This window comes from Peromyscus californicus, unplaced genomic scaffold (assembly GCF_007827085.1).
Source record: "Peromyscus californicus insignis strain IS unplaced genomic scaffold, ASM782708v3 Scaffold_5__1_contigs__length_169319896, whole genome shotgun sequence".
Classification (NCBI taxonomy): domain Eukaryota; kingdom Metazoa; phylum Chordata; class Mammalia; order Rodentia; family Cricetidae; genus Peromyscus; species Peromyscus californicus.
This window is the reverse complement of record NW_026294573.1, coordinates 49283198-49296960: the sequence shown is the minus strand read 5'-3', so window position 1 is coordinate 49296960 and position 13763 is coordinate 49283198. Positions and strand designations below refer to the sequence as shown.

General features: G+C 39.3%; 1 protein-coding gene across 5 annotated transcripts in view; it reads left to right on the top strand.

Moving 5' to 3' along the window:
* Window positions 1-13763, top strand: part of Pde4b (phosphodiesterase 4B) — a 540007-nt gene that overhangs the window by 348556 nt on the left and 177688 nt on the right. Inside the window, exon 1 of one of the 5 annotated variants that reach the window (XM_052715740.1) lies at window positions 11139-11629. The exons of the other annotated variants lie outside the window; for them this stretch is intronic. Within the exon in view, the coding sequence (XP_052571700.1) occupies window positions 11580-11629 (50 nt within the window). The 5' untranslated portion in view covers window positions 11139-11579. Of the gene's footprint in view, window positions 1-11138; window positions 11630-13763 lie in introns of those variants that run through there. 5 annotated transcript variants of the gene reach the window in all.

Below are 13763 nucleotides of genomic sequence, written 5' to 3'. Positions count from 1 at the left end.
AAAGCTGAAAAAGCTGAGCTCATTGGAACACCAACAATTTCTTCACTTTTCACACTCAATAGCTATTATTGTGGAAGACAACACAACTATTATAAGCTGAGCACAAATGAGAAGCCATCAGGGCAACATTTATGATGTCATCATAAATACTGGAAATGGGGACATGATGCAGTGTTTTGCGAGATGCAGTTTGAAAAAGATTAGACTAAAGGTTCACTTAGTTCCTATTACTAAATACCTGGTTCTCGTACAGCCTTTGGAATTTATAACACACATTTATTATAGTGCTCAAACTTCAATTCCTAGGGCATCACTGGATCTCTGTCTTCAGTATACATATATTTTGTTGATGCTTCTGTTCTCAGTATTCTCAGCAGATGCCACACCTCTTATCTGAAGTAAACCCCATGCCTCTTCCCTATGCCCATGAGCTGTCTGCATTCACTGTCTTGACTTTACAACCTGATTCTCATGCTCACAATTCCACAGGCATTGATTTTTAGCAAGATCATCATCGGGATCAACCGTCTTGTCTATTCATTGTGCCTCCTGCAAACACTGCTTTTCTTAGCTTCCGACAGTCAGCCCCACTGATTCCCTAGCAGTCTCAGCAGATGCTTCTCTTGCAGACACATAAGGGTCCCCAATTCAGTTCCTGTCTGTCAGCTCTCACATCCAAGATGGTCCTAGCTGAACTCTGGATTTAATGTTGTCTGTCAGCTGATGACTGCCACAATCACATTTTCCACCTCAGTCTTTTCCTTCAGCTTCAAATCTGTGAACACAGCAGCATCTGCCCTCTGTGGACGAGGATCTCAAGCTCACATCCCCAAAGTAGGACCTGGGAAGAGTCTACTGTGAAGCAAGCAGTAATCTACTTCTCACAGTGTGGGCTAAACTCTTCATGTTACTCCCGATACTGCCTTTTCCTCGGGCTGAGCATTTCACAGTCAGCCAGTCTACAGGCCTTGCCATCCACATGCACCTGGGATTTGATCCCTACTTCTTCTACTGGTAAAGCCTCGTCAATACCAGGCTTGTCTTCTGGGATATTCACTGACTGGACTGTTTACTCTTGCCCTCTCTTCTGCAGTCATTTCTCCAGAGTGATTATTTGAAAAGCCAAACCATCCAGTGGGCCTCCCTTCCCACTCTTATGAGAGATCAGTATTTTTTTTTCTAGAACCTGTTCTTGGAGTTTTATATTTTGGCCTAGTGGAGATCAGAAGAGAAAACATGAACTTTAAAGCTGTTGTGGTCAGTCCTTTTGTAAAGCACCATGGTTCCCAGTGACAGGGAGGATTCTGCCTAGTGTCCTAAACCCTAGCACACTTGGGTAGTGTCACCTTTGTCACTTACAGGTTACCCTGGAGACTCTTAACACACTCTGTATCTTTTCTGATACACATTTAAAATTACTTCAGAAATTTTGTAGTCAAATAAGCAGCTGTGATTTGTTGTATTCCAATAAGGTGCCTGGCATTTTAGGTCCATCATCTTCTTTGATTGTGGCATTCCTGAGTTAGGTACCTATAGTAGACCTATAGTACTGTAGGTACTATAGTAGGTGCCTATTGGACCTATAGTAGTTATCCTGGCCATGAATAACCACCACCCTTCCCTCAGGGAAGAGGTTTCTCTTGCTCATCCACATACTTCAGGTTTCAAAAGGGACTTTTGAAGTTGTCACCTCCTGTCTGGAAGAATTGCCATGCGGCTAGCAACGAGCAAATGAAGGCTGTCACATGGGACTTTTACAATAAAGACTAAAGCTGGAAAGCATCCCTCCCTCTCGTCGTGAGGCTGAGGCACAGTGCATGGCTGTATCCCTTGTGTAGAGGAGATGGACTGATAGGCAGACCTTGCTTGACATGCTTGACATATAGAGACTAGAGACAGAGCAGAGATAGGGACCAGGAAGTGGTGAATCTTCCTATTCAGTCTTCCTTGAGGTTGGCACTGCCTCTACTCTTTCACTTATTACAATGGCTTCACTTATTACAATGGCCCAATCGTTCCTCTGTTTTGGTCATGCCCATTTTAATTAGTTGCTTGGCACTCACAAATTCAAAATTTTTAAATAGTGCAGTATATCATATCCTCACATTATGGTTGCAAACCTCAGAGCACAGGAAATTAAATTACCTGTTACCAATTAAGAAATGAAATGAAATTTAAATTCAGGTCTGTGTGGTTCCAGTAACTACCTCTCTGTGTGCTACACTAAATTGCCATTATTTTATATAGCACTCAGTAAGTAGAGTTAAGCTTATGACACAATCTACTTAGTGTCATTTTTAATGGGGACAAGTCTCTAACTTATCTACAAAACTGGGAAAAGGTTCTAGCTGTCCAAGCGGCCTCATACAAGTCTATGAGCTAAGTTTCTTTATTTGTAAAATGGCCAGGTTCGAGTCAACAGCCACTGATGGTCTTTCCTCCATGGAAAGTTTTCTAACGTCAAATTGATTCTTAGTGCCTCTGAAGATCCAGTTTTACCGACTGTGCCTCTAGGATTTATTTAAATATGAAAACAAAGCTCATCAGGAGGAGGTGCCTGTATCAGACTTCATGATGAGCCAAGTTGGCTTGTGGCCCTCCAGCAGTACAGAGAGCGGCACTGTTGCAACATCGAGATGTTATTATTTCCAGATCACAGTCTTATCCTAAAGGATGCTTGCACTGTCAGGCAGGAATTAAAAAATATTCTCAAGCAGCCTTTTAGAAGATGAAAAGGCAGCTCCTTCCCTTTTGAAATTATACACTCCCCTAAGTCTTGGAAACTCATCATTCAGAGAGGTTATTATAAGCATCTTACCCTTGCTTTCACACTGAGTGCAGAACAATTCAAGAAGCATATCCGGGCCTGTATGGACGATGGTTTAGAATGCAGAACCATGCAAACTAATAGGTATGGCTACGAAAATCTGAAAAGCAACACACACACACACACATACACACACACACACACACACACACACACACACACACACACACACACACACAGGAGTTTGGCCTTTTTGTTTCCTTTGGATTGTGTTCTTAGACTGAATGAGGGAAACTGTCCCCTGTGGGATCTTTTGAATACTTGCCCAAGTCTAAAATATCAGGAATACTGTTTCTGAATGAGTATCTGGTTTAGCACTCAGTTATTTGAATAAGAAATCAATTCGTCCTTTTAGAATCCCTTTTCCGCAGAAGTTCTAATTATTTGCAGTTTATATGTAGATGGTCTTTCAGTCTTCGTGAGGTGTTTTCCTGAAAATTACCCGTTTCCCCTCCACACCTGTAGCATCAGTGCTGCAACTGTTAAAGGCACAGTTTGCTTGTCTGTGCGCAGCATCACAAGCCTCTGTTATCATTTGCATCTGAGGAGGAAGACACTGAGCTTTGGTGACCTATCCTGAACACACAGCTGCTGGACCACAACCTGGCTCTCAAGATCAGACACAAATCTACTGCTCTCCCACTCAGACCTCTGGCAGTATAAACAATCAGTGATTTACGGGCAAACACATCTGGGCTGGGCTCTCAAATTCACTAGCTTTGTGACCTTCAGCACATGATTGCATCTTTTAGATACTTGATGCCATTGTCTTTGAAACAGAGTTGATGGCAAGAAAATTATAAACTTGTTACAGTCAATGTGAATCTGTTTAAAACCCTTGGTACTTACCAGTGCCCACGTCACACTCATCATGCATGGCCAGCACTCATCAAAGGGCTCTACTTTTAATCCAAGTGCTCTTGACTGATGAAAAAGATATGCCCTATTCACAGCTGATCCATGAATGTCTATGGACACTTCAAATATTCAGCGCAAGTTTTGACTATGAGATCATTGCTGAGATGCTTTGAGGGTTTTCTGCCTCCTCACTTCATCCCTGTTGGAAAAATAATGTGCAGGGACAAGCTTGTAATTTCACAGGGCTGTTGGGTGCTGAGGGTTGTGCAACTTGGGTACTTTGGTTTTTGTCATTCTGGTGACTTTAATTCCTTTCAACTAACACACACACACACACACACACACACACACACACACACACACACACACACACCACAGAGTTGGGGAGCAAGAGAGAGAGCCTAACAATGTGGCACAGGGGAGGGTGGAGCATCTCTAAACCCTATAGTGCAATCATCCAGAGCTAGTATCTAATAGATCCAGTAAACTCTGCTAGAGGATGCATCAGGCTATATGAAAGCCAGCTACCTTCTCACTTTTCCATAACTACAAATCTCAATTTGCTTCTAGTCTGTGCTGACTTCTGGTCATAGTGTGTAGGTGAGGTGATAAGGGCATTAAATAAGCTGAAGAAAGAGGTAAGGATTATGAATTGTTAGGATAATAATCAATGAGCTAACAACTGTGCTTTTGTTTATAACAGACAGAAGATCCAATCCAGCATGACTTGAAGCTAGTTATTCCCACTGTCATGTAGAAAGGTCACTGACCATCTCCTGAATTGAACTGTCATTGTCTTCCTTGCAGGAAGAGCACAAACCTAGACTGTAAAGATCTGTATTCAAATCCTCCCCTGCCTTCTATTTGCTACAGTGTTGAACACCTTTAAAGCCTCCCCCAGACTCATCTGCAGAATGGAAATAGCAATACTCATCTCAAAAGGTGCTTCAAGTAGTAGATAAGGTGTACTGGTAGATTATAGGGATCTGTAATACCTGGCATAAAATCTGATACGGTGGTGCTTTTAGAGACTGAGTCTGAATGTCAGTTTCCTTATCTGTAAAATGGAAATAAGTGGTGGCAACTAAATGTAACGATATGTGAGAAAGTCCTGTGGAAACTCTAGAATTGCATTTACTAATTCTATTTTATTTGCATATTTGTTTGGATAAGATTCTATAATGCTCACAATCAGCATCGTTGTTGCTTTTATTGTTTATAAGTAAAATGGCACAGGTCCTGATTTTTCATATTAAAGAGACACTCATAAAGGAGATTGCTTAGAAACAAAACTTCAAATAATTGGATTTTGTTCAGAAATGCATTTACTGTAGTATACTTCAGCCAACTGAGTCATGTTTTGATGCTTAAAATTCTTCACATTGAAATCAATTTTTTGATGTCATTTAACAGTAGTAAGTTTAAAGGTTGGTGACGAAAACAAGTGCTGTCCCTTTTAAGCAATGCCAGCTGCTCTGGGCCAGACAGTAGAGGACCCCACTGGTGTTGCAAGTGATCACCACTCAGTGGAACCGCAAGTGATCACCACTCAGTGGAACCGCTTGTTCACTAAAGGCTTACTGAGGGGCAGCCAAGCCTGAAACCAAGATCCTGTCCATCTGCAGAACATGCTTTAATAGAAAGCCAAAGAGAGCTATTTTCAGATGCAGTCCTGAAATAAAGTTTTCCTGTATGTAACCTTTCCCAAACCTGAGGATTCTCGCTATTGCTTAGGAAGGAACCAAGAACCACTGTTATAGGTAGCTAAGGTTTACTTCATCAGAAACACCAGCCAGTACTCAATGCAACAGCTGACACTGAGATCTCCAGGTACGAGTTGTGCCTCTCAGGCCTGTTTTCTGTAGCTCACATGTGAGTCCCTGCAATGATAATTAATTAACTGCAGCCATGAAAATTCATTAAATTCTTCCTTAGGTTCAGTTTCTATTTCAAAATGAGTATAAAATGACCCTTACTTCACAGGATTATTTAGAAGACTGAGATAAATTTGAAAAAATATAGTCCCTTCCATAGGAAATCCCTGCTATTATTTCTATAATTGTGTTCATGTTAATATTGTAACATCTGGTGAGAGATGCAGATCAGAGTTCCTTCATTTTTCTAAGACTGCCATTGGAGAGTCAGTCGGTTTCTCTCAAGAAACTCGAGGAACATTTTTCTTTCTTCAGTTGCAGTGTTTGAGCTGAGTCAGTTTCACTGTTAAATAACTTACATCGGAGATACCAAGGCACACATACAACCCCTCCACACAAGCCAGGAAACAAATTAAAGTACAAAGGAGCTGAGCAAAGTTTCAAAAAGAAGAACAACACATAAAATCTATTGTAAGTCTATACATTAGCAACGAGCAACTTGAAAATTAAATTATGAAAGTAACTATATTAACAATGGCATTAAGAAGAATAAAATACTTCAAAATAAATTTTCCAAGGATGCTCAAGGCTTTTACCCTGAAATCCAGAGCACTGTTAAAGAAATTCTGAAAAAGACAAGTGGAAAAGCATCCCATATTCATGGATTGAAAAATGGAAGTGTTTACGTAGCATTACATACATACCAAAGTTGATTTGTACAAACCTTGCCAACAACAAATTTCTTTTTATGAAAATTGACAAGCTGATTAATAGAGAAATTAAAGGGACCTTTTACAAAGCTGAAAAGAACACTCTAGGAAGTTTGAGTTTTCAAAGTAAAAGTTATGTTAAAAATGGTATTTTATAGCTAGGTGGTGGAGGCCCACACCTTTAATCCTAGCACACAGGAAGCAGAGGCAGGCAGATCTCTGACTTTGAGGCCAGCCTGGTGTACAGACTGAGTTCTAAGATAGCCAGAGCTACACAGAAAGACCCTGTCTCAGAAAAAAAACAAAACAAAACAGCATTTTATTAATAAAATACAGAGATAAACGGAATAGCATCAAAACAACATAAATAAACCCATAAATTTATGATCAATCTGTATTTTTTACCAAAATGTAGAGATAATGCAAAGGCAGGGGTTGAGGTTGTTTTTTTCCAAAAGTAATTTCAAGATAACTAATTTCATACAGTGCAAAAGAATGGAGCTGTAATTCTAATCATATCATAAGCAAATATTAACTCAAAATAAACCATATATTTTAAAGCTACAAAGCTTTTACCAAAGCTGAAACTGTGAAGATAGTCTAAAAAAATATAAAAGTAAGTAAATATTCATAACTAGACAAGATGACACATATATCTTTAATTCCAGCACTGTGGAGACTGAAGCAGAGGGGATACCCAAAATTTGAGATCACCCTGGGCTACACAGTGAGTTCAAAGGTAGCCTGGATTACATTATGATGCCCAGAATAAATAAATGAATGAATGAATGAATGAATGAATAAATAAATAAATAAATAAATAAATAAATAAATAAATAAATAAATTCATTATCTTGGATAAATACAGTTTCTCAGACATGGTGCTAAATATACAAGTAATAAAAGAAAGATCAACTAGACTTAAAATTAAAAATTATAAACTTTCTTTGCATCGAAGAACATAATTTAATAAGTAAAAAGACAAAAAACAGATTTTAAAAAACAACTGAAATGATAACTCAAAGAATGGGAGAAAATACTTGTAAATCATATATCTGTGAAGGGACTTGCTTCCAGAATATACCAGGAACTATTGAAACTCTAGCAACAAGACCCCACATCCCCCAATATTTTAAAACAAGAAAATAAATAAATGTTTGTTTTCATGCTACTTTCTGTTTCTTAATCTGTGTTGTGGACCAAGCTCGTGGTCTTGTGCCGATTTGGCCCAACCTCTATCACTTAGCTCCCCGCCCCCAGGCCTTCAGCAGAAATTTTAAATCTTCATTTTTCTAAAGAAGATATACAAGTGACCAGCATCCACATCAAAATATGCAGGATATCACTATCTGGGGTATGTAAGCCGAAACCACAATGAGATGATCACTTTGCACCTCCTCAAATGTCTACAGCTAAAATGACAGGCAATAGCAAATGCTCAAGGGGATACAAAGAAATTAGAACTCTTACATGATGGTTAAGAAGGTTGCAGTTCCTCAAGACATTAGAATAATTGTGTTATAATCTCGTGGCTTCATTCTGAGATTCTCTCAAGCGAAAAATGAAAGCATGTATCCATACAGAAACCTGGATGTGAGTGATCATTAATAATAGCTAAAAGCTGAAGCAACTGCAGTGGCAGTCAACATAAAATGAGATGTACATCGATGAGATCGTTTATGATAACACAAAATAATGAGATGTTTATACATACTACAACATAAGCGAACCTTCATGTTGAGTGAGAGGAAACCACATATCGTACTTGGGCAATTGTCCTAGTCTCATTTCTGTTGCCGGGACAAAAACAATTCATGGAAGAAAGGGCTTCACTCTGGTTTTCAGTTCCAGGTTAGAGTTCATTGTTGTGGGTAAGTCAAACCAGGAACTGTACATTCACAGTCTAGAGCAGAGAGAAATGAACACATGTGTGCATGTGCTTGCTTGCAGGCTTGTGGTCAGCTGAATTTTTACATTGTTCAGGATCCCCTGAATAGAGAATGGTGCTACTCATAGTAGGCTGGGTTTTAACCACATCAATTTAGTCAATGTAGACATGTAGACAATCTTTCATTGAGACTCTCTTCCAAGGGTATTTGACTGCATCAAGTTGACAATTAAAACTAACCATCACAACAATGCTGTATATAGACAATATGAATATGACATATATTTGTATATGAGTATACAAATATGATCTATATTATATATTTATATACTGTATGATTTAATGTATGTGATGTGTTCAGGATAGAAAAGGGACTAGAGGTGGTAGTGGATGGAAACTGGCTCTCTTTAGAGATGATGACAGTATTAAGAAATTTGATAGTTGTGATCAGTACACAATTGTGAATATACTGAAATAGGATACTTTATAGAGGAATATTGCACAGCAAGTGGAAGATATCTTAAGGTTTTATTTACAATAAAAGGAGCACAGGCTTTTTTGTTAATCCCTTTGAATGGCAAAAGAAAATAAGGTGATCTTTTGCTTATTACCCTCTTTTCTAGACTAAAATCCTAGTCTGTTACTGTGGCTGCAGGAATGAACTCGTGTGAATAATGTGATGTATTAGCCACATTTTATCTTTAAAAACTTCTTGTCAAAGATTCCCAGGTAGTCTTTGTAAATTTATCTTTCCTTTTTCACCTAAAAGCAATCCTTTAGTAGCATTCAAAAGTCACCTTGCTAGCTGGTAAGTTATCTGAACCTCAGTCACCAGTGCATCCTTCTTCCCTGGTGAGGGTTGCTCAATAAGTGTATGGATGGACTCCCTTACCACTAGAAAAAACAAAGTCTTTCCAACCACAGTTACTCTGGGGCAGGGGAGATGGCTTTGTTGGTAAAATGCCTGCTGCACAAGTGTGAGGATATGAGGACCTGGATTTGGATGCCAGCCCCTGTGCATAATATGTTTGCAATGGCATAGTTATGTATCTCCAGGGCTAGGGGGAAAGAAACAGGAGAGAGCTCATCAGCCAGCCATATTAACAAAATTGGTGACTCCAGGTTTAGTGAGAGACCTTTTTCTCAAAAAATAAAATTAAAAAAATACTATTAAGGATGATGCCTGACATGGTCTCCGGTCTCCATGTGCATCTACATGCGAGTGCATGCACATTATCCTGGACATGAGTTGTCTTGGCTCAGAATATTGCTTCCATGAAAATCACTTACATTTAACTACAAATTAAGCCAACCATCTTCTGTTTTGTCACCCATAATCCTATGGACTGGCATTCATCTTAATGTATGAATTAATTAATTTTTAGCAAGCATTTATTGAACACCTACATTATGCTAGGCAGTAAAGTAGACCCTGACAATTAAGCGGTGAGAGGATTACTCATACCCTCTCTTTCCCGAGGTGTCCTTGTGCAATGATACAAATTTATGATGTATATGAACTTGTATGTTAGTGACAGATGCTAGGAGAGGTGAGATAGGCAAGTACAGACTGCAGGAGCGGGATGGCCAGGCTCAGCCTCTGTAAGCCGTTGACCTGAGAGCAATGACTTGAGAAAACATGAATGAAAACTTGGTTTGGCTTGGAGGAATTTGTTGCTAGTGGTGTTTATGAAACCAGGTCTCACTCAGTAGTCTAAGCTGGCCTTGAACTCATTTCAATCCTCCTGCTTCAGACTCACAAGTACTGAGAGTATCAATGTGCACCATGGCTCCTAGCTGAGAAGAGCATTTTTTTTAAACTAGAAGAATGGCCACTGAAATTTTTCTGAGGCAGGAGAATTCCTAGCATGATATAGGAACAGCAAAAGCTCCTGGTTGAACCAGAGAGAGAGAGAGAGAGAGAGAGAGAGAGAGAGAGAGAGAGAGAGAGAGAGAGAGAGCGCGCCAAGTTCTGACTGGTGGATGTCCTGCAATTTGGGTTTTAAAGTAATTCTCTGGATGTTATCTGATAGCAAACTGTAGTGACACAAGGTCACAAGCACAAAATCCACTTAAAAAACTGGTTTTCGTGTCTAATCTTTGACCTTCTCACATACATAAACATATACATACATGCATACATACAAACACATGCCAGTTGTTGCCATCATAGAAAATGAGTTCTTTACTAAGATCAGCTTCTCTGAGGTATAATGAGGGCTAGGAAGCAAAGAAGTGGAGGAAAATAGAATAAACCAGGCAACCCTTCCAGAAACTTGGATCCAGTTAAAGTACCCGATCATTGGAATGTAAAATGTTGATAAATAAGAATAAAGCCCCAACCAAGAGAAAAACATGAAACCAAGTAACCCTACCTTCTCATATGACTGCAGATTGCTGTTGCCAGTAAAACAATGGCTATATTCTACCCTAAGATCCAGACTGCTGGTACCCTTGTCCTCCCTGTGGAATGTCTTTGGGGTCTATTTTATCACTTTGGTTCCCTGGGGCAATTGGAGGGTCTTTGAATCTCTTTTGCTGTGCTGAGTTAATGGTGATCCTGTGCCTTGAAGAACCATTGCATCTACTGAGAGCCTAAGCTTCCCGAGCCAGAGGTAGAAGTTTAAATGCTCACCAGCATGCTGAGAGCAGCCAGGAGAGCCCACCGAAGCCTGAAAGTTGAATTCATTATTCCAGTCTCACTGTTATTTCTTTGTGTAACACAGACATTTTCTTTGCTCTGTAATCCTCTGCAATGAAAAGGACTTAAAAAATCTCTCCAGGGTTTCTCCCTGGCCGTAGTCTAACACATGTCATTCAGGAAACCTGACCCCGTGTGTTAGGTGTTCTCTCATCGTGAACTGAATAGGCTAAACAATGCAGAACGAGTCTGACAGGGAGTTCAATAGCTCAAAATGTAATGCAAAGGGTGGAAAGAGAGAGTTCATTTGATTAATGTGAGCACTGGGAACTTCGGCTAAAAGAAAACCCCCAAACATGCTGACCTATCACCGGGCATGGAAGAGAAAATGCAGAGCGAGGGACAAAATGAATACTGTTTAAAGGGGGTTTTCTGCAGTTTCGGATACTCAATTTCTTTGCTTCGCTGAGGTAAACTGCATGCAGTCTACACACCCCACGGGAAGCTCTCATGCTGATTTGGCTGCACGTCAGTTTTCTCATCTGATTTCTAAAGGAAAGCTACTCGTGATGGTCCTCGGCAACCTTGTGTGTCGTTTGCTAAGTCATTCCTACTCATATTGGAACGATCTCTACTCTGCAATGGAAAGTGGCATGCCATCAGAAAGAAAAATGAACGGACAAAGAGCTCAGTAGAAACTCCGGCAGCGAGAACACAGGGAAATGCATGGAGATGAGCTAAGTTGCTGAGCGGTGGGGCTGACAGTGTATCGGCGTTCAGGATGTTGCACGTGAGCGACTTGCCTCCTCCCAGGCGACACTCGTGGATATGGTAGGTGTTTCTGTAGCCACAAACCTGATCTGACACTTCACAAACAGAACTGGGAGGTGGCTTCATACTTAAACATGAGTGATGAGAAATTCCGAATAAGCAGATGCTTGGGGGGAAATATGCACTTTGTAAAATTACACAATGTTTTGAGCATAGTAAAAGTTCTTTACTTTCTGATTTTTGTTTTAATTTTAGGAATACAGAATAAATTGAATGGAGTTTTTCCAGAGTGATAAGTAATCTGCTTATTCAAGCCAGAGTGAAGTTTGTGAATATTAATTTTTCTTGACTTGAACTTTAAAGTAAGACTTTATTTATAAATCTTTCATCTATTAAACTCTCACACAAAAAAAGAAATAGATGGTAATGGGCAGTTATTACAAAACTGTAAAGACTTTTAAAACCATGCCTAAATACATATTTTACGTCATTTATGGATTATATTTTTAATCTTGTACTTTGTGTTTGTTTATTTTGGCAGTACTGGGGATGGGACCTAGGGCCTCACACATGCTAGGCAAGCCACTCTACTATTACAGTACAGTCAAGCTGTCATTGTATACCTCTGAAATATAGAAGAGACTTGAATTAGTTTGCACTGTTTAAAATATGTCTGTTGTCTGTGAACTGTGACTCCATTTTGAGGGCTAATGGCTTCATGAAATATGAAATTACAGGTGGGTGGGGGACAAAGAATGTCACAGACCAGAGCCAAGCAGATACTTGTTGGTTTGAAAATAACTGATTTGTGCCATTGAACAATTCCAGATTCATTTATTCCAAAGGAATTTGGGCATCTGTTTTAAAGTGGAGCATTACATACAGTGGTTCGAGAGGATAGAAGAGGATGGTTGGCATAATGACCTACACAGTATCTAGCCTGGGACTCCTTACTGCCTTCCCTTTCAGCAATACTGATGAGTAAATCAGGGAATCACAGCACTCTGATTCTTCATTTTGAACATAATTTGTCCTCATACCTCGAACCACAATTTTTCCTGATAACATCTTTTTTATTCTAGAATTTAGGAGGTACGCAAGGAACAGAAACATAGAATTACTATCATTCCTTCAGAAATGTTGAATTTTAAAGAGATATTTGATTAATTGGCTTAAAAAAGAATTATTTTACTCCTATTTCAGTATAAATGTGTCTGACTATGGCCTTTAAATGAGATATAGAAGTACTACAGTATCTGGTCCAAAAAATTCAACATATAATAGTAACCCCACTTCCGTCTCCTTTATATTATCTATCTCCTTTGTATCAGTTTAAGGCAGTCACGTGCTTCCCTGAGCAAAACATCATTGTTCTGCAAGAAATGGCACGGGGCAGGAAACACTTGTTAGATTTCAGAACTATGCTATGTGAACAATGTAATTGTATTTTCTAGAAAGTGGACGTATTTTAAGAAGAGAAAGGTTGAATTAAGTTTGTTTGATCACAAATCCCCTTTGGGGATGAAATGCCTTTGGAAGCTCAGTGGACAGCTGCGTCACAGTTTGGAGAGTGTGATATTGGTCCATTGAGATAGGACTGCCTACATGAACCTAATCCATACAGCTAGAAAGTCTAGCTTCTTTGAGTTGGAGTGAGTGAGGATTCCAGTTTTCTTGATAGCAAATGAGTTTCCAGTGCTTGTCTTAATGTGTTGTGAAGAATGGGACCCAATAAGAAGCGTCAGTACAGGTCCAGGCACAAATGAAGCACCCCAAAAGCAAGCTCAAAAAATAACATGGGTATGATATGTTGACTGTGGTGTTTAAATAAGACATAAAAGTACTTAGCACAGAATCTGATCCAAAGAACTCAACATATACAAACAATCCCATCTTGTCTACTTTACCTTATCTGTAAGTTGGTTAACACTGTTGATTGAAAATTCCTATCTTTTTTTTTAGCTGCAATGCACTTTTAAATTTTTCACTTATCCTTTGAAATGGTTGATTTACGCATCTTTTCAGTATATGTGTGTTGAGCACTTGTTATTTATCAGCCACTGCACTGGGTTTCTGGAAATGAAAGTTGTATAACTATCAGATAGGATGAACCCAAAACTAACTGAGCAACTATAAATTGGGTGTTACAACAGTTATACATGTGTGCATGCTTTGCCCTGGCAACACAGATATG